Source organism: Prinia subflava, chromosome 16 (assembly GCF_021018805.1).
Source record: "Prinia subflava isolate CZ2003 ecotype Zambia chromosome 16, Cam_Psub_1.2, whole genome shotgun sequence".
In the NCBI taxonomy this organism is placed as follows: Eukaryota; Metazoa; Chordata; class Aves; order Passeriformes; family Cisticolidae; genus Prinia; species Prinia subflava.
Window position 1 is genome coordinate 13,684,874 of NC_086262.1, and position 26,981 is coordinate 13,711,854.

General features: G+C 44.0%; 1 protein-coding gene across 1 annotated transcript; it reads left to right on the forward strand.

Annotated features, from left to right (window-relative positions):
* The first annotated feature begins 2,853 nt into the window (after positions 1-2,853).
* ITK (IL2 inducible T cell kinase) lies at positions 2,854-25,049 on the forward strand. The gene is made up of 17 exons (XM_063413322.1): positions 2,854-3,748; positions 10,564-10,668; positions 10,982-11,063; positions 12,253-12,381; positions 13,000-13,040; positions 13,397-13,548; positions 13,982-14,047; positions 14,223-14,277; positions 16,415-16,494; positions 17,123-17,259; positions 17,962-18,036; positions 18,728-18,899; positions 19,550-19,766; positions 20,596-20,660; positions 20,747-20,865; positions 22,286-22,443; positions 22,955-25,049. Exons 1-17 carry the CDS (start codon positions 3,578-3,580, stop codon positions 23,024-23,026), a joined length of 1,896 nt encoding a protein of 631 aa, XP_063269392.1. The 5' UTR covers positions 2,854-3,577; the 3' UTR covers positions 23,027-25,049.
* The last annotated feature ends 1,932 nt before the right edge of the window (positions 25,050-26,981 follow it).

Genomic DNA, 26,981 nt, shown 5'->3' on the forward strand with positions numbered 1-26,981 from the left:
GAAAAAGTCCAATCCATAAAATAACACTTTTTAAAGTCAGAAACAGAGCATTTTGCAGGAGGTAGCAAGAAAGGACAAAGGTGATTGAAAGAAATAAAGGATGGATGCTACAGTTGATAAGAACTTCATCTGGAACCTCAATTTGCCCAGCACAGAGGAGTATTTAGAGCAGACAGCAGCTCAAACTTCAATCTGAATAATTTAAAATATTTCAGATTTTCCTGCATATGGACAGAAAAGTGTCAAGGGGTACATGGTAGCAAGCTTTATAAAAGCACTGAAGCAGAGAAGATGTAGGATACCTAAAAAATTCATCAGCCCTCATCGTGAAGTTTGCTCTTACAGTGGTTTTAAGATATTCAGGACAGTTATATTTAATTCTTTTCTATGAAGGACACAGAATTTCTGTACCTTGCAATATAAAGTGCTGCCAAAATTCCCGAAATGAGCATTCAGTGTAAAACTGTACCATCCTACAAGGTCAGGTTCCAGAAATGAGTTACTTGTGTTAGTGGGATATTCCAGCCCTCCTGAGGAGCCCTTTCAGGAGGGCTTTGTAGTTTGTGTCTAGAGCTCTGCAGAGATCCTCACATATTCCAGCTCTGCAGCCAACTTGGTCCTGATCAAGTGGTGCATTTCTACCTATATTGATATATTGATACATTGATACATTGATATATTGATATATTCATGTATTGATATATTCATGTATTGATGTATTCATATATTGATACATTGATATATCCTGCTCGACTGTAGAAGGGTCCTGAAGCACTTCAATGCCTGAGGCTTTTTTTGAAAGGGTTATAACCCTTATTCACCTAGATGGATAATGACAAATGATTTGTGTCTTGAAAGGAACAAAGAGTGTCAGTTAAAAATCAGTCAGGAAATAATGATCTTTGAAATTTAAATACACTTAAACAGGTTACTCTCACCTAAATGGATAGTTAAATATAAATACAATTCTTAAACCATATTTTTTGTTGTTTATAGGTGTCAACCTGGCTATACATTCTTTAGACTTAGCATTCCTGTCTGGTTTTCTCTTGTTACACTCAAGTATTTGTGTGTTTGCTACGCATAGAGTTTGGAATTAAAGTGAAAAAAGAAAAATGAAGCACACTTTCAAGTTGGAGGGTGTCACATAATGCCATATTTACACCAAATGCAGTTACCAAGCCCCTTATCTGTGGATCAAATTGCTCCCCTCTCCGTGTCCCTCTGAGAACTCATCTCTTATCTCACGAACAAATCAAGCTGCCAGTCACTATGTTCAAAGAATTTCTCAGCTCTCCCCCCACTACTCCCCACCCTGGTTAATCTTCTCTCCCCCCACATCCTCCATCTCCAGCAGCACCTCTCCTCTCAGAGGTTTTTGTGCCGGCTCCTCAACTCTCTGCTGTCCTGCACTCTTGTAGGGCTGCAATGTCACACCCTTGTATTGCTATTTATATTCCATTTTCTGATAAGACAGCGTGTACACCTCTGCCAGCAGACTGCAAACCACTTTGTCCCAAGCTACAGAGGTTTTTCACCAAGTCCTTCGTGCACTACAGTTAGTGTGAAGAGGAGACTAGAAAGTCGTAGTCCTAAACAAGTGTTACTAGCTAAAAATGCAATGCTGTTAAAAATTATCATTATAAACTCAACTGTATTGACTCAAATCAAGTGAAATATTTGTTGATCAAGATCCAAGCCTTTCTGGGGATAATTCACTGTTGCAGGCACAGTGAAACCAATAAGTTTATCAGGGCATTCTACTGCACGTTTTTTGGTTCATTAATTACAAGAAAGGATCTTGGAGCAGAAGTTAAACCAGCAAATTCTCAAGCACAAGGTAATTTATCAGCACACAAAAGTGGTCCTATATTTTGGAGGTGCAGGGTCTGGAATTTACCCAAATAGCTGCTGCTTACACAGGGGTCAATTCCAGAAAACTCACATCAAACTCTGCATATTTTATACACATGTGCTGCATGAGGCAGACTGGCTTGTAGAATTGGGAAATTTGGCCTGAGCATTTATCCTAATCTACAAATAGGTGTGAAATCCCCCTTGACAGCAGTGATGCTTTTTTAGGAGATCACACACTTGTGTCATCTCACCACAAGGGTTCCTTGGTACTCAGTCACTCTGCCGAGAAACGAAGTACAGGTTTACTAGACTTCATGATGAAAAATGTTACAATATCTGCTGCATCTTGTCTTCACCAAGACCACCTTTTTTTAAAATTTATTTTTATTTTTATGCATATATATATAGGCATCAGCTGTCCAACAACTTCAGTTTGTCCTCGTTTCTGTCCTATGGTACTGCATTGTCTTAAGCAAAGTCTCTACAAATCTGTACCTTAAGTGCTATATTTAAATTGTATTTTTACAGCAAATGCACATTCTTAATTAGCATTGAATAAATTTGTTAAAGAACATTTGATGGTACCTGGAGCCTACTGCCTAAAAAATGAAAGCAAGGAATGCCAGTTCTTGTTTTGGGAGGGATAAATAGTACGTTCTGTGCTTCCCAAGTCAGTCCATGAACTGTCCTAAAACAAATCCAAATCTTCACTTTTTTGCCATTCTGATGTTTGTTCTGATTTTTTCCCTCATGAACTGTATTTAAAATAAATCTAGTATCATCTTTTGAACTTGTAAACACTCTAAAAATACATCAGCAATATAGAGCTGCCTCCTTATACTCTAATGCTAGATTAAACTCAGCCCCAATAAATGATTTACACTGGAATGATTTTCAGAAATATCAAATTAATGAAAATACCTTTTTTTTCTCGCTGTTTATCCACATTCCACCTGACTCCATCTCTTCAAGCCCCACTACCATCAGCAATACAAGGCAGTCAGTAATCCCTAAGCAAATGTAACCATTGATAATTAATTAATTGTTGGTTACTGTAACTGTCAGTTTAATATCTACCAACTGCAAATATTTATCATTCCTTACACAAGTATATCATCTGTCTTTGCTTACACAGTAGGAATTTTCATTTCAGAATCATTATAGCTTTAAAAAACCTCCAAGACCATTGAGTCCACTCCAAACACCACCTTGTCAACTAAATCATTACATGGGGGGCTCCCTCAAAATCCATTGTGTGAAATCTTTGTTCTAAATACTCTAAATGGAAAGACATTATTCCTTCACAAAAGAAATATGGATGCATGACCTACATTTGGAGGACAGTAGGGACACTCATCCTGTACATCCATGTTGGTTGCGTGCATTTCTAACTGTATTCACCAGATAAGCCAGTAGGACACAGATGCTTAATCATGCCACACCCCTTTAATTTATCCTTAATCATTGATTCACATCTACTGCATGTCCCTCAAGTGTTCTTTTTTTCCACAACATTTACCTTAGCGTATATTTCAACATGTGCTGCTCGCTTTATGACTTCAGAGAGGATGTGGTTATGGTCTGGCACAAAGGAAGCTGCTGTAGGTGGGAGGATAAAGCTCAAAAGCACCTACACTGCCTCTTGAACACTTTTTTTTTTTTAATTAACTGTCTTCTTTCTCATTTCTTTCTTTGACGGGGTGCACAGCACTGACTTCCCATGTCCTGGGAGACAAACATTCTTGGCTCAGCCATGAATAACTGTGTGCTCCTGGAGGAACTGCTGATCAAGAAATCCCAGCAGAAGAGAAGGACCTCACCCTCCAACTTTAAAGTGCGCTTCTTTGTCCTGACCAAGAACGTGCTGGCTTACTACGAACACCGCCACGGGGTACGTCGGTCATTTGCTCTCTCAGAGTAATGGGAGGAAGGATGAGATTTGTCTGAGGGAGGGAAGGATGCTAAGGGAGGAAAGGATGATCTTTGTTAAACTTTGTTAACTTTTCTGGTCCTTGCTACAGCGTTATGCACTGAAAATTGGTCAAATGGGTTGTTTAGAGCTTCTGATAAGCGGGTGTGAATGGAGGAAGAAGACTACTCTACCAATTTATAGGAAGGATCTAGTTTTATTGTAGGAATTTGGCATGGGCTGTGTGTAAGAGCTGTGTGAGCCTGTGCCTGGCACCTCACATGAGGACAGGGTGATCTAGAGAAGCGTATTGTGAAGGTCACAAGTGTACCCTGATTGTATCTATGAAAAAGTAATCCACAGATCTTCACTCTCACTCTTTTCTTCAGGGCATCAGGCTGATGGCTGGTAGGAGATCTGTCTAGCATTTTAAAATAAATTCAGCTGCCACATGTAACGTAGCTTTGGAGCTAGCTTCAGACGGGCTGTGACGATGAGATCCAAGCTCAGGCCAGGCTTTGTTTCCCCAAGTTTGCATTTTGCTGATTTGCTAAATATGAAGAAAATTAGAAGTCAGTCTGTGCACCCCATTGTGTTCAGTGCCCTAGTGAAGTGAGAATTATTTCCTTCTATTTAGCTGGATGTTTGCAGAGCCTCGTTAGGGCTGTAAATAATCGTGCTTATTTTCCAGTAACAGTCCCCAAACGTGCTGTTAATCCATTCTGTTTAGGCAGTGTTCCTGTAGGCAGAGGAGAACTGTGCTGCCTTGGATCCACCACTGGCAACTTCAGACCATCTTGCTCAGTTGCAGAAAATTAAGTAGAAACAGAACCCAACAATAAAAGAAAAGCACGATGTGCCCTCATATTTTATCACAACCTGTTCAGGGTTATAAATCAGTTTTAAAGGCTAAAAAGTTTAAAAGTTAACAGTCATTTTCACCTGCATGTCATTTCTCTCAAATATTCCCAACAAAATATTTTTCTTGCTTTTACTTTATAGTCCATGTTTTTCTCACCTCCATTTTAAACAGGACACTATTCATTGCAGCATACTCTGACTGTCTATGGTTTGAGACTATCTTTGTCTGTTCTCCAAACTATTTTTCAAATGTCATTTTTATAAGATTTTAAATTCCATTGTAACTGTTCCACTTAACTATTTGGGGCTAAATTTTGAAAAGCATCTAAACGATTTTGCTGTAGGTGTTTAGAGAAATCTTCACTATTAGTTTTCTTTGGTTCTTCCTGAGTCTTGGCAGGCTTGACATGAATTCATCATAACTCTGACTAGATACATTCACAGTAGGTGTTTTGTCAGCATCTTTAGGGACTGAAATAGTTTGGAAAATCTGACTTGGTGACTTTTGGTGGGGCACAGACTTCACACACTACGTGTTTCTGGAAATTTTCCCTCCCAGTCTTCCAAAAGGTCATTTAGGTGAGATGAGGGTTTGGTGTATTATCCACTTTATCTCATATATTATTTATTTTAAAATGCACATGTTATATATGTAGATGTGTGGAGGGACATTGCTGACAGCTGGCTGCAGTGGTGAGGAGCATCCTCAGGTGCTATATGGACTGACATATGGATGGGCTCAGCAAGTATCTGGGCTTTTAAAGCATGGATTTTTCAAGGGACATCTCTGGGGGTGTTTTCACCAAGGGTTTTCAATGATTTTCTTTAAAAACCCCTTACGAATCTGTCTGGTGGATTCCTGTACTCAGAGATTTGTACTGTACACTTCCCATCTCTCCAGTCCCTGGTCAGTCAGTAACAACAGTCTGAGAATAAAGTCAGGTAAAACAACTACTGAACTGCTTAAAAGTTTGAGAAGTCCCACTGATTTCACTTGGATGACCTAAAGTACACACTTATGCATTAAGCCCTGGTTTATATATTCTGCCTGTATTTAACAGGGTTTAACACTCAGTCCCTTTCTCGGCTTTTTTAAATCAAAGGTATAAAACAACATTAAAGAATTTTTTATATCAATCCAAAACAAGGAAATAAGCAGGCCAAAAGGCTGCAGGGATATTTCTGCAAATGATACCCAAAGCTGTCAAGAAAACTGACATCATAAAGGCAGATTTTTGCAATAACTTCATGGCATTTTCATTGTAATATTCATCTTTCTGCCACAGCTGACAGAGAACACTGTTCTCCTCAGGGGCCAAGCACACAGTGGCCCTTAATGTTAATGAAAGATATTTAGATGTCTCATTAGGAGAATGAGCCCCCAATAACTGACAACAATAAGAAGCTGTGTTTTCTGGAATTCATTATGTAGTGCACAATGCAGGGCTGTCTTAACATAAAGCAAAGCCCTGATCACAGGCACACGTATTCAGCCCCCGTCTCTGGTAAAAGTCACCAGAAGTGCCTTTATTATAACATGCAAACCAATTCCAAAGGCAAAAATTATTTGTTTCAGAGTCTGATTTTGTAGCTACTCTACATGTGAATAAACAAGCACGTGGGGGTAGTAATTTTAACTATTTCAATGAGTTCGAGCCTCACTACAATAATGGATAATTCAGACACTGTGATACTCTCAGGGTTCTGGTGCACTTGCTGCTCTGCAAAAGCAGCAGAGAAGTGAATCCCTTTGGGGAGGTGGCTGGGACAGAATTTCAAATGTCCTTACTTAGATGCAGCAAAAGCACTTGAAGTGGTGAATTATCTATATCCCCTTCACCCAACAGCTTATGGTCCTGGGTAAATCCTCCAGGCACATAAATATTTTGAAATTTTATATCTTCATGCACTTGTGGGCTATTATTAGTCCAGCCGATAAAGGCAGCAATGAAAGGCTCACCCAGAAAAAGCCAAGCTCTTTTTTCACTTACATCAGCACAATTCTTCTTACACTGGTCAGATGCTCAGGAGGTCACAAAAAATGACTCAGCCTTGTCCTGGGCTCTTTCATTCAGGCCTTTGATACTCACATATAAAGATGGCAAAGATGGCACTTTAGTGGGCCTTGAAATCTGCTTGCAGTCTCTTGTTACATGAGAACAAATAAATAAACTTGGCTGAAAAGACTTTTATCAGCATCCCAAAAATGCTCCAGCTGCTCTGTAGCATTATCTACGCGTGGGGTTGCTTGCAGCAGTCCAGCTACCCATGGGACAAAAAGCAGAGCTTTGCTCCTCAGTCCAGTCCCTTTTACCTTGATTATTCTACACAGAACCCAGCTTGGTTTCCCCCCCCAAGACTCTAATGTAAACAGACTAAAACTTTTCTTCTGAAGATCTCTGTTCTGTTCTTTGTGTTGGTTGGAGTGGCCATTCTTGCCATTTCTCATTGCTTTGTGTATTCTGAATACCTTAGCAGTCATGAAGCTGCAGTCCTCACCTAAAGGGAATTTAATTATGGTTTTAAAGACTACCTTCCAAATAAATACATCTGACTAGATATGTCATTCTTCATAACCTGCCATGTATTTATTAACTAGTACTGTTTGCTTGCCAGAATTTGCAGTATCACTTGTTTTCTGATGCGTATCTCCAACTAATTTATTAATTATACACATATCACCCACAAAGAAGTCAGGCTTGGCATCTGCCTGCATCAGTAAGTGAAAATGGTGAATGAACTTTGGCTTAGATTCTGACCAAAAAAAACCCACCCCTGATGGATACAGAGAAGGTCATTAAATGCTTTCATTGATGGAAATGTTTTTGTGGTCGAGCGTGCTGAGGACTGGAATTTCCCACCATCTGATCACAAGCAGTCCTGTGTCACCTGCACAGCCACTGATGGCTCCCTGCCCTCTCCCCATGAGCTCCACATCCCTGCCCCAGCCCCAGCCCTGAGCTGGAGGAAAGGGATTCATTTTTTGGGGTGAGCAGCAGTGCTGGTGGTTGGTTTTAGCACACGATAGACACCAGGCAGCTCATTCCTGAAGAAGGCACAGGGAGATGACCCCTTGTGTTGCAGGGTAGGGCTGTGTCCATTGTCCCATGGTCAATTCTCCCAACATCTAAAGCAATCAGGGACCACCAGAGTCTTCTGGATTCTGCAGCAGAGACAAACCAAAGGATTAATCAGTGGAAGAGCTGCTGGAGCTGTGTGGCAAGAGGAGGGGGAATACCAAAGGTAAAGATATCAATGTGGGCTGGGCTTCTGATGCACCTGGCTCCTTTCAGAGCTGTTCCCAGAACTGATATATTGCAAATCATGGACTGAAAGAAAGACAGCAGGATGGGCTGACCCACAGCACGTGTGCTTCTCCTCATGGAACAGCAGCCTGCCCTGGCTCTTTCCACCCATGGAGCACAGCAAGACCACTGGTGCTTTTACTGACCAGCCAGCTGAAACAGCTACCCAATTGTACTCTGGGCAGACTGGAAACAACGAATGGAGATCTGTCAACATGTTTTGTCTCACTCTTTTAGGAAAAAGTCTCTGAGGTTTTTCAGAGGCCATTTTAAGAAGCTTTTCCTCTCCCCTTCCTTCCAAACAGCCTTGTTGATTTTGTTGGATTAAAGTGCGGTCGAACATCACAAAAGCAGGGATAAGTTTAGTTTCCAGCCCAGTTTCTGGGTAATGCCTGGTTTGTGAGTGGTAATCCCAGTTGTTTGTCCTGCTAGAAGACTGTAATTGCTTTCTATCAGCAGGGTCCCATCTGCTGAGGATCTGCTGGGCAATGCTCTGGCTGTGAGACACACACCGAATTTGTGCTGCAACATGAGATTGTGAGGAGCTTCCATCACTAAATTGTGTGATTAAAAGGAACACAGTGGGTCATGAGAACTGCAGGACAACTGCACAAAGCTCCTTGAGAAGGCTGGACCCTGCTTTCGTCAGAGTCCAGAAAAGCATCAACAAAAACCAATCTGCAGGGAAAGAGCAGAGCCTGTGCCTGGCACAGCATCGCTTGCTAAAGCCTTCGGGGAGGAATGCATGTGGGTAAAGCCTGGGACTTCAAAGGAATGAGATGAAGGAGGGTTCAGAGCCAGCAAAATTGAAGGTTTTTATAAGATAGAAATGGCTTTGTGCCTCATCAAAAGGGTAGAAGTCCCAAGGGTAGAACAAATGATAGAGGAGGTTTTGCAGAAGAGACAGAGGAAACCAAGTCTGAAAGAAAGAAGTGAGTAGATAAGAATGAAAGGAAATAGTTGATGAAAATGGGGTGCAATGAGGCCTTCTAAGGCTTGCCAGCACTCTTGAGAGTTAATTGCTATTTACATTTAGGGGTGCTTTAAAGCCTTGGGTTTATTGATTTAGAAGAATCCCACACCCCAGAGAGCTACACAGGCAGATGTCTACAGGAGACAGTCCTGGCAGTAAATCCAGAGACACTGGTTAAACTGCAAGCAAATACAAATACAAACCACAAATACCCCAGCAAAGGCCAGCAAGAGCAATGTCAGACCACAGTGTAATAATATTCCTCTTTTGCCTCAAGTCCAATTATACAAAGGCAAAATACCCAGCCAGTCGTGCAAGAATGAGGCTTGGGGAGCCTCGGGGCCTCTCTGTTTTGAGGCTGTTTGACAGTGCTCCTTGGCAAACCTCCCCCCATCTCAGTTAAATCTGAATTTAACCCTGAAGGGTGGCAGAGGAGCAGCAGTGGGGTTGGCACAGTGGTAGGGACAGCAGGGCAGGGCTGCAGGGTAGTGGTGACAGAGGGGAAAAAAAGGGGCAGGAGGGAGCTGGAGGGTGTAAGACACAAAGTGTTGGGGCCCAAGGGGGGTCAGAAGGTTGCCAAAGTCTTGTTGAGTCTCTGAGTGATAACCTGTGGCAGGTTGGAGTTCAGGCTCTCTCCTGCTGACGGTGTTTGGAAAACAGAAGCTTTGCAGTGTTTTGGTGTTCTTAAATCTCTCTGATTTAAATCTCGTGATTTCCGTCATGCTGTCCCAAAGCTGAGTGGGGGGACAGCTAGTGTTTAATCCCTACTGAAAATAAATCAAAACAGGAAACCAGCTCGTTCTGAAGAGCAAACTCATGTAATGGATCCTGCAGCAGCACCAGAGGCTGAGCCTCAGCTCCACTTCCACCAGCTGCCCTTTCCCCTTCCTTGCAAAAGCTGAGTGCCACTGGCCATGGAGCCATGGGTGAGGATTCCACGGGGAACAGGGGACACCAGGCAAGCTGGGATACATCAGTGTCTGTTCTTTTTACTCTTTCCCCACTGCCCATCCTGTTATTTGAGTACCTGGTATACCCAAACTCCTGGTGAATGAAAGCACAGCAGAGGATGCCAGAGAAACAGCTTTGTTGGCAAGTTTTTGAGGGTAATATTTATTTCAAAATTCCCTGTTGTTTTCTTCTTAGCTGGAAAGCCAGATGAAACAAAAATAGAGAAATGTAGTTTTCTGGAAAACCGATTCAGTAAAAATGTACATTTTGGATGAAATGAATAGTTTTGAAATTCTCAGTACCCAAACTCTTTTTAATAAAATATTTATTGGTTTATATATTTTCAGTATGAAACAGGGGTGTTAGTAAACTGAAAATTTCATGAAAATAGTTCTTTTTTGGTTAAAAAGAGATTTTATTTTGCTGGAAGAAAAAAAGTAAAAGGTCAATTTCAAATAGAGGTTTTGACTGGCTCTCTAAAATCCACATGCTGAGTTGAAATATATGTATGTGCATATATGTATGGGAATACATACAGAGATGCCAAATATAGGACTTATTCTTTACATTTTTAATGTCTTACATAATCAGTTAATTTGCTTCTGCTCCATTAAAACTAAATCTCCCACGGACCAAACAATCTGGTCTAATTATTCACTTAATCCACAATCATTAGCATCAACCAAGTGTTTTTCTCTGTCTTTTAGAAAAAAAGGACTCTGAAGGGTTCTGTGGAACTTTCCAGGATTAAATGTGTGGAAATTGTGAAAAGTGACATCATCATTCCCTGTCAGTACAAATACCCTTTCCAGGTGAGTCTGTTGAACATGCTGAGAGAGATATCACATTTTGTATTCCAGTGGCATTTCCCTCACAGTGCAGCTGTTAACAAATCCAACACCAGGTTCTTGATCAGAACCTCTACTCCAATTCAAATAATCCAAAGTCAGTGAGGTTCAGAGGTGCTTCTGAGCAGTCCCTGCTATTCCACTTCCCCACATCATCATTTGGCACGTAGCTGGTTGGTAAGAGGGCTGCTGCCTCTCTCCTGTGGTGACTCCCTTGTGACCAGTGTTATCTGGGATTGCTTCTCATGGCTGGCTCCTTTCTCTACACCCTCTCCAGATTGTCCACGACACCTACATCCTCTACGTGTTTGCCCCCAACCGCGAGAGCCGGCAGAGATGGGTCCTCACACTGAAGGAAGGTAAAAAACCCTTTCAATCCCTCAGTTTTGGAATGTGCTCATGTCTGACCAGCTTTGTCACAAATAACGCAGAGAAAATGTGCAGGAGGAGTCAATGTCTGTAATCTCAGCAGTAAAAGGGTTTATACCCCAGGCAGTGGTTATAAAATTGAATTGTAAATCTGGTGGGTGTGTTTTCAGCAGACATGGGAAATTTGGATGTGGGGTGGTTTATTTGGGGACCTTAATGTGTCTGCAGGGAGGTGTCAGAGGATGGAGCAGCTCTGTTTGGTGGTGCCAAGCAATGAGACGAGGCAGAAATGATGCCCAGGAAGTTCCACCTGAACGTGAGGAAGAACTTCCCTGTGCAGTGACTGGGCACTGATTGCCCAGAGTCTGTGAGGTCTCCCTGTCTGGGGATGTTCCAGAACCATCTGTGCCATCTGGGATGACCCTGCTTGAGCAGGAGGCTGGACCAGGTGACCCACTATGGTCCCTTCCAGCCTGACCCGTTCTGGGATTCTGTGATTTGTGTCTTTCTAGAATAAACGCTTAATAAATTATTGTAATTTGGGGTTTCCTCTTCAGGAAGGGACAAGGATTTTCCCATGGTTAATTTTTTTAAATAACCTTTTCTACACAGAGATTTTTTCTGCTCTTATTAACAGAATTTTTGGTTACATGACAACCTTCTTAGAGAATCATGATTATTAAGGAACATTTTTGCAGGTAGCTTTCATTTCCTGTTCACCTCCTGAATTGTGCTGTGGTTCACTCACACGCTGCTGCAGGAACCAACACTGTGGGCAGAGACAGGCAGAGTGCTTGACACGAAGAAGGTGTCAAATTGTTACATAAAAACTGTACAAAAAACTGCTTTTCTCACAGCTTTTTTTCTGTTTTACAGCACTGCTGCTGTATTGTTCCCTCTGAAAGCATTGTGCCTGATGGAAATATTGTGAAGTTCATGCACTGACTCTTGTAATCAGTCATTCCCCTACTCCAAGCTTCTACTTTATCACCTCTTCTCATTCAGCATTTGGAGACTGTCCCCTCCTTTGGACAATTTGAACAGTCTCTTGAAACAAGCCTGCAGAAGCTTCTTTAAAGAGCAGATTATTTCCATTTAGTTCTAGATGACTTCCAGAATGAATGTGGATGCAAATAAATTAATTTTCCCCCTTCTTTTTCTTCCTCTAATGTTTTTCAGAAATCAGATACAACAACAGTTTGGCTTCAAAGTGTCACCCAGACTTTTGGTTAGATGGCAAGTGGAGATGCTGTGCTCAGACAGAGAAGATGGCAGCTGGCTGTGTGATATATGACCCCACCAAAAACGGTAAGGGACTTGTTAAGACCATCCTGACATGCAAAATATTTATTCCTAGCAAAAGGAATAGTTTTTGTACAGAACATCAAAAAATATTATGTTAGATTTCCATAAAGAGACGTGTTCCTGGCTTCTTGGGATGTTCTGGCTTATCTTTCACTATATGTGGCATTCTCTTTTATTAATTCACATTTTCCTCTGTGATGCTTGGTTTGGAATGAGATGGAGAACTAAGCACTTGATCAGCTGTTGTCAGTCAATAAGACATAACAACTTTCTGGAGACAAATGCATTCAGCAATGCGTGTCCTATTTTAACCAAACCATATTTCCTCTGTGGTTTCAATGGCCAATTATAATCTTTGTCTCCTGAAAATGAACACAAGCAGTCAATCATTCTTCACCAAAGAAACATTTACCTTGTATTTTTTACCTTGATTCCTTGAGTAATCTGTACCCCTGTTTCCAAACCCTGCTGAAACTCACGGTGTTGTTGGCAGGTCTCGCTCTCAAAGTCCAAAGCTCACTGTTCAGTGGGTTTGTATCACCTCTATCAATTAATTCCATTGGTTTCTCAATTGGTTTTGTCCTCACCTACTTCAAATTATCTTTCTTGATTTCTTTGCAGCCTCAAAGAAGCCTCTTCCTCCCACTCCTGAAGATAACTGGGTGAGTGCAGTGATGCTGTCCTTAGTGCCCTGAGTGATTAACTACCAGTGGGGAATATGTAATTATTAATGTTCACCACAGTGCAGTGACCTAGAATTTCACCTGTGATAACATTCCCTGGGCATTTTCTGTGCAATTCAAATAATTTTATATGAAATTCATGGTTTGAAAGGGCTAAAGATTCTCATGCTGCCACCACACCCCACTAGATGCTCTGGGGTACTTTGAGGACTTTGAACCCAGGGGACGCCAGTGCTGCCAGGAAAACACCACTTTAGAGAGCATGCCATGCTTTTTATGAATATGAATATTAATGTGAATATGAATGTGATGAGCCTTTTGCCTAATTTGTGCAGAAATTGTTGCTAGACCCCAAGGAAGCCGTGGTCATAGCCATATATGACTATGAAGCCCGGAACCCGCAGGAGCTGACATTACAATATAATGAGGAATATTATGTGATTGACAGCTCTGAGGAACATTGGTGGCTGATCCAAGATAAGAATGGGTAAGTCCCTTTTCAACAGCCAGTCCTTTCTAATTCTAGTTTGTTCTTCCATGAACATACATGTTTAATCCCTCTTGTTCAGCTTTTGTGAAGCATCCTCTTATTTATAGGCAGAAAGTGATGGGAGGTTATTTAGGGTAACCTTCTTCCATTTGCTGTTGCTTCAGGCAGCTGAAGAAAAGGATCTGAAAGTGAATTTTACAGCAATAAACCATTCAGACTGATATTTGCAGTGATACACAGGGGGGAAAATAGTGAAACTCTCCAAGTTTAGAGGCACAATCAGTTGTTTTCTTCTGCAGTAACCCTACTCAATACACACCCACCAGCACTTTTATCATGCAATGAGCAGGCAAAGCTTTCAAGGCTGACTCCTACAGATGCAGAGAAAATCCTGTCTGTCAGCACTCACACTTGTCTTGCCTCTCAACAGGCACGAAGGCTACGTGCCAAGCAGCTACCTGGTGGAAAAATCACCCGAGAATCTGCAAGTTTATGAGTAAGCTGTGCTTGTGTTTTTCTCGTGCCTCTGAGTGCCCTGGATTTGAAGCTACAAGCCCCACATGCCCCAACCCCACCTGGCATCCCACCCTGGGGATGCTCCATTCAGGAGCTTTTCAGAAGAAACTCTCCTGGCCTAGAAACGCTGACTTGGAGTCTTTTGATGTTTTCAGGTGGTACAATAAGAACATCAGCAGAAGCAAAGCAGAAACACTGCTCAGGGATGAGGTAAGCCAGTGTTCTGTACTGGGCTGATGGGAAATAATAATTAATGAATGACAAATGAAGCCTGCAAGGGCTGCTTTGTGTAAGAGAGATGAACCCTGGGTTCCTGCTCTATTTATGTCCTCAGTGTGTGATGTGAGATAAAGGAGCAGCAGCACACCCCCTTATCTCCATGTTCATGGATGGAGCTGTGCCATCCAAACACACCAGTAACTGGGACTGGAGGAAAACACTGCTTCAGACCACTGTGCCACCTGAAAACTGGGATTTTAGCTCATCTTTTCTGTCTCTGCAGGAGGCCTGTGGATGCCAGTCATTCTCTGAAAATCTAACCAATCTTGTGCTGAAGTATTTTGGGTGAAAGCCAAAAGTATGGCTGTGGGTTTTCTTTAATTGTGTGTATGTGCGTGTAAGCACACATCTTTAATTATTTCAGTTGAGCCAGAGTTTTCCAGTGAAAATACAGAGAATAAGATTTTTGTTAAAATTTTCCACACAAACACAACCTTAATTTTTAAATCAGCTCTTACATTAACAGGTAGCCCTATTACTGAACACAAAGTGTTCCTTCTAGTATTTTATGGAAATAGGAGCATTTTTGTGTGGTTTTAAAAAATCTTGTAGAAAGTACTAGAGGACAAGTCCACACATGGCTTAGTGGTCTTATTTTTTCTTTCGGTCCTACCAGTACAACTTTTCTGTGGTAACTACCCCCATGTGGCTGTAGAGACTTCTGGTTCAAAGCCTTGCAAACCTCACAGCTCCCTCTAAAAATGTGGCCAGGTTTGTGAGTGATCTTTGGCCAGGCTTGGTGTCAACTGAGAATGGAAGGCCAAGAAAAGAGCTTAGAGTAACTTGGGCAGGATGCTGCCTCCACAATTTGCCCACCTCCAGTCCTGAAGCCCTCACTGTGCATGATTAAATGTTTCTGCAGCAGCAGAGAGACCTTTTTTTAAAGCTTTCCTGTGGCAGGTATTGTGTGGTGCAGATGCAGCAGATGTTGTGCAGACACTGAAGGGCCAGCCCTGGGAAGTGCACAGCTCAGAAGGCTGAGCCCACCTGGGCAGAGCTGCACGGTCAGCACCTCGTGCCTGGGGATGCAGGAGCAGCTCAGCCTCTGTGTTCACCTGGAGCAGGTCAAACCTCTAGGGAAGGAGGCACAGGCAAGGTGCACTGGGTGGATTAGCTCTGCATGAAGTGGTGTGGGTGGGTAGAAGACATAAAATGGAGGAAACCTTCCATGTAAAGCAAAGGAGGAGAGAATGAAAAAAATCAGGCACTTGGGATGCCAGATGAAAATCTTCTTTTTCTGCAAACAGAAGAAAAATGTGGGGTTTATTACCAATATATAGGTCAGGAGAGCACATTCCAGCCAAACTATGATGTTAAATCTCCTTTGCCATCTGATCCATCTGGGCCACTGGGATTGTGCCCTTTAGGGCATTTTAGCATTCAGATGAGTGGTAAACAATTACAGTGAAAAGTTAAAAAGGAAAACTGTTCTGTGAGTGCCACACTGCTTTCTGACCCACTTGTGTTTAGACACTGGATGACTGGTGTACCTGTGAAAGGGCAGGATCATGTCCAAGGTTTTCCAATTTGTGGTACATTGGTAAATTATCATTCCTACACTCCCGCATGGATTCTCTGGTGCTGGATAAACTGTGATTTGTTCTGTGGCTGCTCACTCCACAGGGAGCACTCAGAGGGGTTTCCCTTTCCACTTGGCCACACATTTCATTGAACATGTGTTCTGTCAGATAGGGCTGAGGGCAGCCAATGGATTCAGAATTTCCAGAGGAGAGATTTGGAGGGACAGAGAGGCACACCCACATGTACTCAGCACGAGTGCCTACGTCTCATTTCCTCTCAGAGCTCTGAGAGGAAGCTGAGCTAAAAGCACCTAACACCCAAAAGAGACCTGCAGGCCCTGGGCAGCCACCAGAGCTGTGCATGGAACACACAAAGCTCTGTCAGTGGGGAGATGGCTCTTTTTTTTCCCTATATGTTTAGCACATCTTCATGACAGGGCTGAAATAAGCACAGCTTTGCACCTAGCCTACTCCTTTTTGTTGTTGGTTGTTTTTTTTTTTTTCCATTGTGTCTCTAACCAGTTTTCTTTCCTTTGCTCCTGTTCCAGGGTAGAGAAGGGGCCTTCATGGTGAGAGATTCCAGGCAGCCTGGCATGTACACAGTCTCTGTTTTCACCAAAGCATTAAGGTACAGCTGAGCTCAGCAGCTTTTCACATCAATTACATCAATGAAATGGCTTCTATCAGTGTGTAATCTCTGTATAATTGTTTTGGCATTATGACGAGAGAGCAGAAGGCACATGAGAAAGATAGAGGGAAAACACTTCCAAAAAAGGCAGAGGAATCAGCTGTCAGTCCTAAAGTGTATTAAAGGCTCCACTTCTCCCTGAATGTGCCTATAAATAGTCCCCTGGACATCACTGGGGTTGTCATCCTGATGGCATTGTCCCCTGAACTGAAGTGTCAGTGGGATGAACATGGGCTGTGCGCTGGACTCCTCAGAGGTGGGTAGAGCAAGACAAGTGAAAGGATTTCAGTGATGGGGCAGAAAGTTGTTTCACAAAGAAGAGGCAGAGAAACTTGGTACACAACCTTCTCTTATCAGGAAACCTCAGCCTTTCCCTCAAGATGAGACCATCTGTGAGTGACAGAGAACATACACAGAGTTCATTAGCAACTGCAGCTCACTCCTTGCTCCTCCCCCATTCTTTCTGGGGTAGAGTTCTCCCCTTTGCTTACTTGTTTCAGTTTATACCCCAAATCCTTTTCTTTTTGCTGCAAGCTATTTTCTCCCAAAAAAACCTCCTCTTTTTCAGCACGGACAACAATCCTGTCATAAAGCATTACCACATCAATGAGACAACTGACTTTCCCAAGCGATACTACCTGGCAGAAAAGCACGTGTTTGACTCCATCCCTGACCTCATCAACTACCACCAGCACAATGCAGCAGGTGAGAGGGGCTGATGCTGAACAGAGGAGTTGCTGGTTTGCCAGGTGACTGTTTTGAATTAAGGAGGGCTCCCAAGCCCTCTGTCCTTACAATGAAATGTTAAATGGCATCACCTTTTCTCCCGTTTATTCTGAAATTTCATTTCGAGCCAGCTTCCAGCATTACATCCTCACTCTGTTGTCCTTCTAAGGCTGGCCATGGCCAACACAGATGTCATAATGACACATTATAGAGAGCCCTGGGGGTTTATCACCACTGTCAGGCCAAGCTATCTCTTGGAATTATACTGCAGGGCCTTCCTGAGGTGATCTATCCCTGGGCCTTGATTTGACACAAAGTTAAGGACATGGCCAGCATCCATAACCAGACATGGTGACTTCCATCCCCACAGTCCAGGAGTACCAAGGGAAACACTGGGCTTCAAAAATACCCTGTAAATACCAAGTATCATTTGGAAATTCATCAGAGTTTACAGAGACTCGGAGCTCTGGATGTGAAAACGGGAAATAAGCTGGAAGTGCTCAGAACTGGCTTCCTCCTCACAGGCAGGAACCCAGAGCCTGCACAGAGGTTCAGCTGCCCTCAAGTGGAGCTGAGGACTCAGTGCAATAAATCAGCTCCCAGAACCCAAGCTGAGTTGGGGTGCCACAGCCAGGCTCCCCGTGGCCATGGCAGTGACAGGACCCTGTCCCCTGTCCCCAGGTCTCGTGACGCGGCTGCGGTACGCCGTCTCCTCCTGGAGGAAACAGGCCCCCATCACCGCCGGGCTCAGCTACGGTAAGGTTCTCTCACAACTGCAAGGGATCAGTCCATCCTGGCTGGGCAGCTGGCTGATCCTGCACATCCCCATGGACACTGAGGAACATTCATGTGATTGCAGCCACAATAAATGGCTTTCTTCAGGCCTTTCTGCTGCGCTGTTCACCAGATTGTCATTTTGTCATAAATGGCTGAACTGATGGTGCAGTGCCTTGAGGGAGGTGATGAGAGCCCCGGGGTCTCAGGGAAGTCAACATCAAATACCAAAATGAATGCTGAACAAAGGGGATGGAAATGGGAGCATAGAATAATTCGATGAAAGCTGAGTCCCTCCTGAAAGGTGCCTTCATTTGAATATTGTTGTCAATAGAATTTTGCCGGTATCATCTTCATTGTAATTCTTGGAGACTTCAAAGAAACTCAAGCCCCATGTTGTGCTGGGCACTGCACATAAGCATGGTAAAAACAATCCTCCCTGAAGAACTGGAGAGGCAAGACAAAGGGGGGAGAAAGGGAATGCTGTTGTTCCTACCCTTGAACATGACCTGCAGCATGGACTAGTCAAATGAGCTATCAGAGGTCAGACAGGCAATTTGAGGGAGAGCCAGAAAGTCTCACTTGGAGTCCTGCCTCGGTGTTTAACCCACAAAAGCTTTTTGTTTGGCACTCTGCTGCTCAGTCCTTACTCTTTCTCCCTTGCAACCAACAGGAAAATTGGTCATTAATGCCTCTGAGCTCACCCGAGTGCAGGAGATTGGCAGTGGTCAGTTTGGGGTGGTCTACCTCGGCTACCTGCTGGACAAGACCAAAGTGGCCATAAAGACCATCCGTGAAGGAGCAATGTCTGAGGAGGATTTCATCGAGGAGGCCAAAGTCCTGATGTAAGTGGTACATTCAGCATGGCAATCACACCCTGTGGGGTTCACAACACTGAACAAAAGTCAGGAATGTGAATGGGGAATTCAGACTTGGATTATCTGCTATGTATCTTAATAGTAAATAGACTGGTGAGCTCTGGTGGCTACAAAGGAAGGCAATTCAAAGTGTAGGTGAATTGCTGTGCTTCCTAGTCTATCAATATCCAGAATGGTCCTCCAGATCTCTGCTATTCAGGAAAGCAAGGATAATTGATGGCGCATTTTGGAGAGCAAAGTGTTTTTTCTCAGAAAAAAATCACTTAAAACTTAATGGCATTTTCACTGAAAATCCTTACCTTAAAATATTTTGCTTTGCACAACTGAATATATTTGTTTTTTGTTTTATTGACTTTTTTTGCATTTCCCTCCCCACAAGACAGACGGAAATCGATTTTATTTTTGTTTGACTGGATAGTTTTATACACAGAAAAATCTTTTAGTGACCACTACCATTAAAATGGGATGATATTCAGTCCTTGATCCACACATCTGCAAAGCTGGCCTTTGCAGTGAGCTGGGTGCAGCACTGTGGCACAAACTGCTGTATACAATCCCCTTGCTGTGAGGATAGCAGGCACTGAGCCTCTTTCCCACCCTCCCTCGCTGTCCCACAGGAAGCTGTCCCACCCCAAGCTCGTCCAGCTCTATGGGGTGTGCTTTGAGGACGCTCCCATCTGCCTGGTGTTCGAGTTCATGGAGAACGGGTGCCTGTCCGACTACCTCCGGAGCCAGCGGGGCAGCTTCTCCAGGGAAACGCTGCTGGGGATGTGCCTGGATGTGTGTGAAGGGATGGCTTACCTGGAACAAAACTCTGTCATCCACAGAGACCTGGTATGTTGGTCCCATGTGGACTTTTTCTTTGCTCCAGAGGGGCTTTTCCCTCTGCTTTCTCCCTTAATTTCAGCTTCCACACTCGTCCTGCCTGTCTGTTTATAGGAGATCCTGTATCTGCCCTCACTGCAAAAGCAGCACAAATACTTTAGGAAAAACAAACAAACAAACAAACAAACAAACAAGCAAAACAACAACAAAAAAAAACCCAAAAAAAACCCCCACAAACCACCAAAACAACAAACCAAAAACAAAACAAAACAAAACAAAAAGAACCAAACAAGAACTGGAACACCGATCAATCTATTCCCCTTAACTGATTTTGGGAGAGAAGAAACAAGTCCATAAAATTTGTCATTTTTTTTTCCTGAGTGGATTCTTTTGCTCCCCAAGAGCCACAGTACTCTTCATGTCTAAAATCAGTGAAGATGACAAAAAGACCTGTTCTAGCATAAGTCATGTATAAACATGCATTGATGATAAAATAGGTTTAATTAAGGGTGTTTCAGTCAAGCTCCATCAGTCACTGCTGCAGTTTCACTGGGTGTGCAATGACTGTGAGCAGCTGTGGCTATTTTAGGGCCTTGCTCCACCCTTTCTGGGCAACAAGGGCCATCAGAGTGATGGCTGAACAGCTTTTCTGACAACAAGATCATGCTGCAAAATGTACAGAAAGCATGAGAGGCTCAGGGTTTTGTCCTCTCTGTATGGCACAATGTCACTTTGATGCTCCTTTTTTAGGCATTATCTGCTCTTGCAGGATAACAGCCCCTGAGTGGCTGTGACGGTGTTTTAGCTCTGACCTGATGCCTTTGCACCTTTCTTGCAGGCTGCCAGGAACTGCCTGGTGGGGGAATCCCACGTGGTCAAAGTGTCTGACTTTGGGATGTCGAGGTAAAGGCACCGAGGCTGCGCACGGTCCCTCGGGGCTGTCACGGGATGGGGGTAGCTCAGTATTCCCTCCTTTTTTCCTCCTCCAGGGTTGTCCTGGATGATCAGTACACCAGCTCCACAGGCACCAAGTTCCCAGTCAAGTGGTCTGCCCCAGAGGTTTTCTCCTACAGCAACTACAGCACCAAATCTGACGTTTGGTCATTTGGTAAGAAACTCTTTGGTCAGAATGGAGCAAATTCAACAGCCCCAGCTGAGAAAAGCAGGGGGCTCAGGTAAACTCTCCTCAACACTGCATCCTCTGGACTCCAAGGGTGTTTTGCCTGAATAATGGCTTAGAATAACAAAGCCCAAATCATTTAAGTGAAAGAAAGGAAAGCAAACTACCTAGGTACTTCAGAACACCCCAAATATTGCCAATTTAATGTATTATACATGTGCAACTGTATAAAATACCAAATAATGAACTCTGTTTCGTGCTGACAGAGCAGGAATGTCCAAGAAAAAGGAGGAGAGGAGAGGAGAGGAGAGGAGAGGAGAGGAGAGGAGAGGAGAGGAGAGGAGAGGAGAGGAGAGGAGAGGAGAGGAGAGGAGAGGAGAGGAGAGGAGAGGAGAGGAGAGGAGAGGAGAGGAGAGGAGAGGAGAGGAGAGGAGAGGAGAGGAGAGGAGAGGAGAGGAGAGGAGAGGAGAGGAGAGGAGAGGAGAGGAGAGGAGAGGAGAGGAGAGGAGAGGAGAGGAGAGGAGAGGAGAGGAGAGGAGAGGAGAGGAGAGGAGAGGAGAGGAGAGGAGAGGAGAGGAGAGGAGAGGAGAGGAGAGGAGAGGAGAGGAGAGGAGAGGAGAGGAGAGGGAGGTATTCAGGCACTCCATCTCTCTGCATGGCAGTCCCAGGGCACTGACGCCTCACTCAAACCCCCTGCCCTTCCAAATTTGCTCTGCTGACCCCATTTGCTTTGTGCTGCTCTGAAAATGTTATTTCACTGCCCACACTTCTCACCTCATTTCCTGCTCCACAACGCATTGTTTTACGGTTTATGTCCATTCTTTGGGCTCCCTTCTGGACCCTCACAGATAAGAGCACGGCTGTGTGTTTTTGCCCAAAGCCATAACAAAGGCTGTCCCCTGGGCTGTGGAGCTGGCACACTCCTGGGCCTGGCCCCTCTCCAGCCCACACAGTGAATGGGGCAGTGTGCTGTGCACAGCTCCCAGTCAATGGGGTGCCACTCAGCCCTGGGGCCAGCAGTAAATAATGCAGGATTATAACCTTTGCCAGTCTGTGCCTGTGAATTCTGTGCCTTCCCTCACCCTTTGCTGGCTTCTGTTGTGGATGAAGCTGTGCATTCCTGGGGTGGGCTGTGAGCAGCACAGCAGGAGCTGGGTGCTCAAGCCCTTCACAGACTCAACAGGGAGATGCTTCAGAGGGCACCACAGGTCCTGGCTGGCATCCTCAAACTGTACAGCTGTGTTGGGAACTGGTTTTTCAGCTGTCTACTGAGAATCCAAGGGAAAATGCTTTTCCAAGTAGCTGGCACCAATGTTGAGCTGCAGAAAAGAGCAGGTGGAAGGTGGCCCTAGGCCTGCTGAGGATTTTATTTGCCTCTTTGTGATTTTTTCCCGTTTGGTTGCATTAGGAGTGCTGATGTGGGAGGTCTTCAGTGAAGGTAAAATCCCCTACGAGAATCGCACCAATGCAGAAGTGGTGGAAGAAATCAACGCAGGATTTCGGCTCTACAAACCCAAGCTGGCCTCCAAGGCCATTTATGAGGTGATGAGCCACTGCTGGAGGATGGTGAGTATTGTACTGGAGAGCCCTATTTCCCAAAGAAAATCACTCCCTTCCCCTTGGCTTTAAGCAGGAGAGAGAGTTGAAAACTCCACACGCTAACACAAGATAAAATCCTGGAGGTGAAGCACTGTAGCTTTCATCTGCATTAGCAAGCAGACTCTGGGGTGTCTGCCTTTTATTTGACTTCACTGAGAAGCCCATGTAGTGCACCTGACTCAGGTTAATTCCAGTTTCCTTGCTAAGAAAGCTGTGGATCTGTGGGGCTGAGTTCTAACTGGTAAAAATGACAGCCAAGCCACTACAAGGTACTTAGTGTCCACCAGGCCAAATTCACTGGTAACAGAAAACAAACATTCCACAGAAAGAAGCTGGTTCTTCCACTGGCATTTTCTCTATAAGGATAGATTGTGTTTTCGTTAATATTCAGTTTCTTCCCGAGTTTTTCCCTGCTAACCTTGCCATTCCTCTCCAGCTGACATTAATGTTCTTCCTCTCTCTTCTCTCCCTTGCTCAGGGGAAAGACGAGCGGCCATCCTTTTCTCTTCTGCTGTTTCAGCTGAGTGAAATCTCTGAGTTTGATGTGTAATCATGGCACTGTGTGGTCAGCACAGCCGAGAGAGTCCTGAGAAGAGAGAAGGCTGGATTTTCCCCAACAAAGCATTAACAGGAATCCTCTCACCATAAACACTTGCCATATGCCTGCGGAGAGGGAGAGGGCAGAGGCTGGTACTTCCAGACTGACAAGACATCCCCAAGTCTTCTAGAGCCTAGACAAACACAGGCTCTGGTTTGGCCAAGAGTGTGGTTTGCATCTTAAAACCAGAAGAGACTACTGAGCATGGAGTCCTGAACCACACAGTCCAGCAAGGGTGTTTCTCCTGAAGAGACAGCTTCAAAATTAAGAGATCTGACATTGCTGTTCTATTTCTGTGAACTCCCAAATGGAGGTCTTCCCTGGAGGGAGATTAAAAAAAAGCTTTCTTTAACTAATGAGGAATGTTTAGACATTTCCCTGGCTCTCTAATTCAGAGTGGGCTGGACCTGAAAGCTCTGAACAGGAATAAGCCTGGGAGACACAGAAGCAGGCTGGAATCAGTGACTGCATTTCTGATGCTGGTATTTCAAGGTGGTTTTGTTTTTCCCTTTGCATGATTTTTCCTGCAACGGTGGCATAACAGGAACAGGATTTGGATACCTGGTAAGCTGAAGTGGTTTCTGTGTGTGCATGCGAGTTTGTGAGGGAGGAAGAGAAAAAGAAATGTATGTGCTGAAGAGTCTTGAAATTCTCTCAAATTGCATTGCACAGTGAGTGGGAAAATGGGACTCTGATGCAAATGAAAACATTCTTGGAGGGGGGAAGTCAAAGCTGAATGTTTATAGTGATTTTTTATTCGGTCTTTCTACATCAGAAGATTAATATATGACCTCTACCCAATTTCTTTGAACAAAGTATGGAGGACTGAGCAGAGCAGAGTGTTCCCAGTCCAGGACAAGACAGAGTCCCAGGATCTGGTTACTTGTGAAAGGTACAGGAATCTACTCCTGAACTGGTGTGTTGGGGAGGAAGGAGCCAGAGGGCTCAGGAGGGAGCCAGGAGGAGAAAACACGCAGAGTATGTGCTCAGATCACCAGTGATCGTGAGAAGAATTTTCTCCTACTTTAAAAAGTAACAGAACCACCACAAATAAAGACTTCTCCATCTCTCCTGTGACCAAAGGCACTGACCAAAGAAAAAGTCCAGTGTGAAAGACCTGCCTGGGTTCTTCCTCTTCAAGGAGTTCCTCATTACATGATGATAGCAGAAGGTACAAACAAAATCCGTCTCCTGGTATTTCAATTAAAATCTGTAGTTTCACTGCAAGACAGAGACACTGTTTTGACATAAGGGACTTCAAACCCAAATGTGTGGGTGTTGGTGCCCTGCAGAATTTGTAAATAAGATCAGGACCTTTTGCTAAGCATTAACAATCACTAGGGAAGTCAAGAGGGCTCACAGATGATACGTGCAGATATGCAATGTGTATTTTTGATGCTTCTCTGTTTAGGCAGGTGAGAACACAAGCCCTTACATGACAGCAGCTTACAAAAACTCTGAAGTGCAAACTTTCAGCAGCAACCTCCTGTCATTACACAAGTCAAGTTCAAATATGTTTGCCAACAAAAATGGAACAAGGAAATAATGTAATCCCATGATCTCACATATCCTGTGTCAAACTATTCCTTCATAGAAGGAGGCTCAATTTTTTGGTATTTTCAGGCTCCTCACTCTAGGGTGGCTTTTAGGAGCCAGAATATCTTTTCAGCCATATAGATATGGGCAAGGCATCAGTTCCTGCCTTATGCATCTCCCCACACTGTGACGAGGTGTCCACAGGCTCACAGAATTCAGCTTCTGGCTCATTGTCCCCACCATCCTTGAAGGAACCAGGAGTCTGCTGAGCATGAGGATTAAGGAACAGCAATATTGCTGTGCTAGGTGACATTTCTGAGGTTATATTCAGATAAGTGTAATATATATATTCAGATAAGTGTAATATTTATTAGCTAGAGTGGTTTACACAAAGTATTATTGTGATGGTTTATGCTCAGTTTTATTTTGCAGTCTTTCTATGCACACAACATGGACTTTTACAAACAATAAAATTGCTGAGTCCCAACTGTGACTTTCATTATATGTGAACAAAACTGCAAAAACCATGCACCTATAATCATACAGTCTGCTCTTCCTCCAAATCCTCTCCACCAAGATGCAAACAGGCATCTTCTGCCTTTCTGAAATATCTCTGTTCCCCAGAAGTATGGTTGTGCTCTGGGGTTACACAGTGTGCTGGGTTTATGGAGGTAGGAAGCATTCAGAATCTCTGCAAATATGGTACTTTATTACATAGACACCAGATTTTTAGGTCTAAATACCCATTATGGTGGCTGTAAATTCTCCCAATCTTCATAAAATTGGGGGTGGTAATATCTGCTCCCAAAGGGTTTTTCCCCATAATTTAAAGGGCACTTCAGGAATCTCAGAAAGGGCAGTGCCAGGGTGGGATAGCTGCATGATATCAATGCACTCTAACACAGTTTTCCCTCACCACAGCAGTGTCTAAGGCAAGTTTAGGTGGGTGCCCTTTGTGTGGCTTGACCAGATCCGTTCCCCACAAAGCAGAGATGAGAATATCAGTCTCCCACTGCAAAGCGAGTCACCTTTCTCTGAACACCCTTCCCTGCCTCCTTAGAGAGCATTTCCAACAGTGCTGAACGTTTAAGCCTCTGCCCCTTTTCCTGGCTGTGTCTCCCAGGGGGGAGGTTGTTCTCATCCCTCCTTTTCCCCGCGGGTTATCCCAGGGGGGTGCACAGCTCTGCACACTTGGCTGGAGCCAGGGCTCATAGCTGTGTCCCCAAGCTGCTGCTGAGATGGCCAGGCACAGGCACAGCCAGGCTGGAGCCCCTGCTAGCAGAAGGCAGTCAAGCAGTAACCTCATCTAGAAAGAGCAGCTGATGCTTCTCAGTGGAGACCAGGGACTGGAGTGTGGCAGCATTAGCCGTGAAAAGCTCTTTTCTGGGCATGGGTCAGTCCCCCTGGAGATGTGGGAGTTGTTCCAGTGCAGGATTACCTTAAAATCAGGCCTGAATAAAAATAATCTAGAATTGCCTGAAGTATTTTTTAACACGCTCGTCAGCACTGCAGGATTCAGGTGAATGGCTCTGCTAGAGCTCACGGGACACCCACCACAAATTCCTGTGTGTTCTTGTGTCCAGCTCACCCCACCATGGTGCTCTCCCTCCTCTCCACGCCCTGATGCACACACTGCTGCTGCTGCAGCTGCATGGGGCTGCCCCTCGCTGTCACTGTCCCCAGCCTGCAGAGAGATCTGCAGGACAAATGCAGGGAAGCTCATTCCATCATTCTACCAGCTAAGACAACGTGGAGCAGAAAATTAAAATAGTTATCACAACATTCATGGAATTCCCATCACACTGAGCCTGGCTGATAATGGGAACAGATTAAACTGTGCAAAAAAAAAAAAAAAAAAAAAAATTAAAGTCCACAGCAGTCTTTTCTGCCAGTTTTCTTGAACTAACCTTGTTTCACCCATGGCCTCAGAATGGTATTTGCTGTTAAATCTTTTGTGTCTGTAACAATGCTCAAGTGAGGAACAATGCTCACTTACTGAATTTTTCTGACAAGTATACTTGTAAAAAGAGGAATGATGGCTTCAATGTGTTCTAGTCAAGGGTGAGATAGAACCATAGATATCACAGAATCATAGAATAGTTTGGGTTGGAAGCAACCTTTAAAGGTCACTTAGTCCAACCCCCAAAGAAGAAATGCTAGGAAGGGAAAGGTTCTATGCCCAGAGATTTATTGATACACTTTTTTCAGGCGTGGTCCTGTCTTTTAAAACAAAGCTAGTTCTTGAGACGGCTTTTCTAGATTGCAGACCCCAATCCCTTCAGCCCATGGAATGCATTCAAATTGCAGCAGCAGATCTGCACTGTAAACCTGGTGTCCAAGCCTCCCTGCAGAGCCAAAGGCACCCACAGGA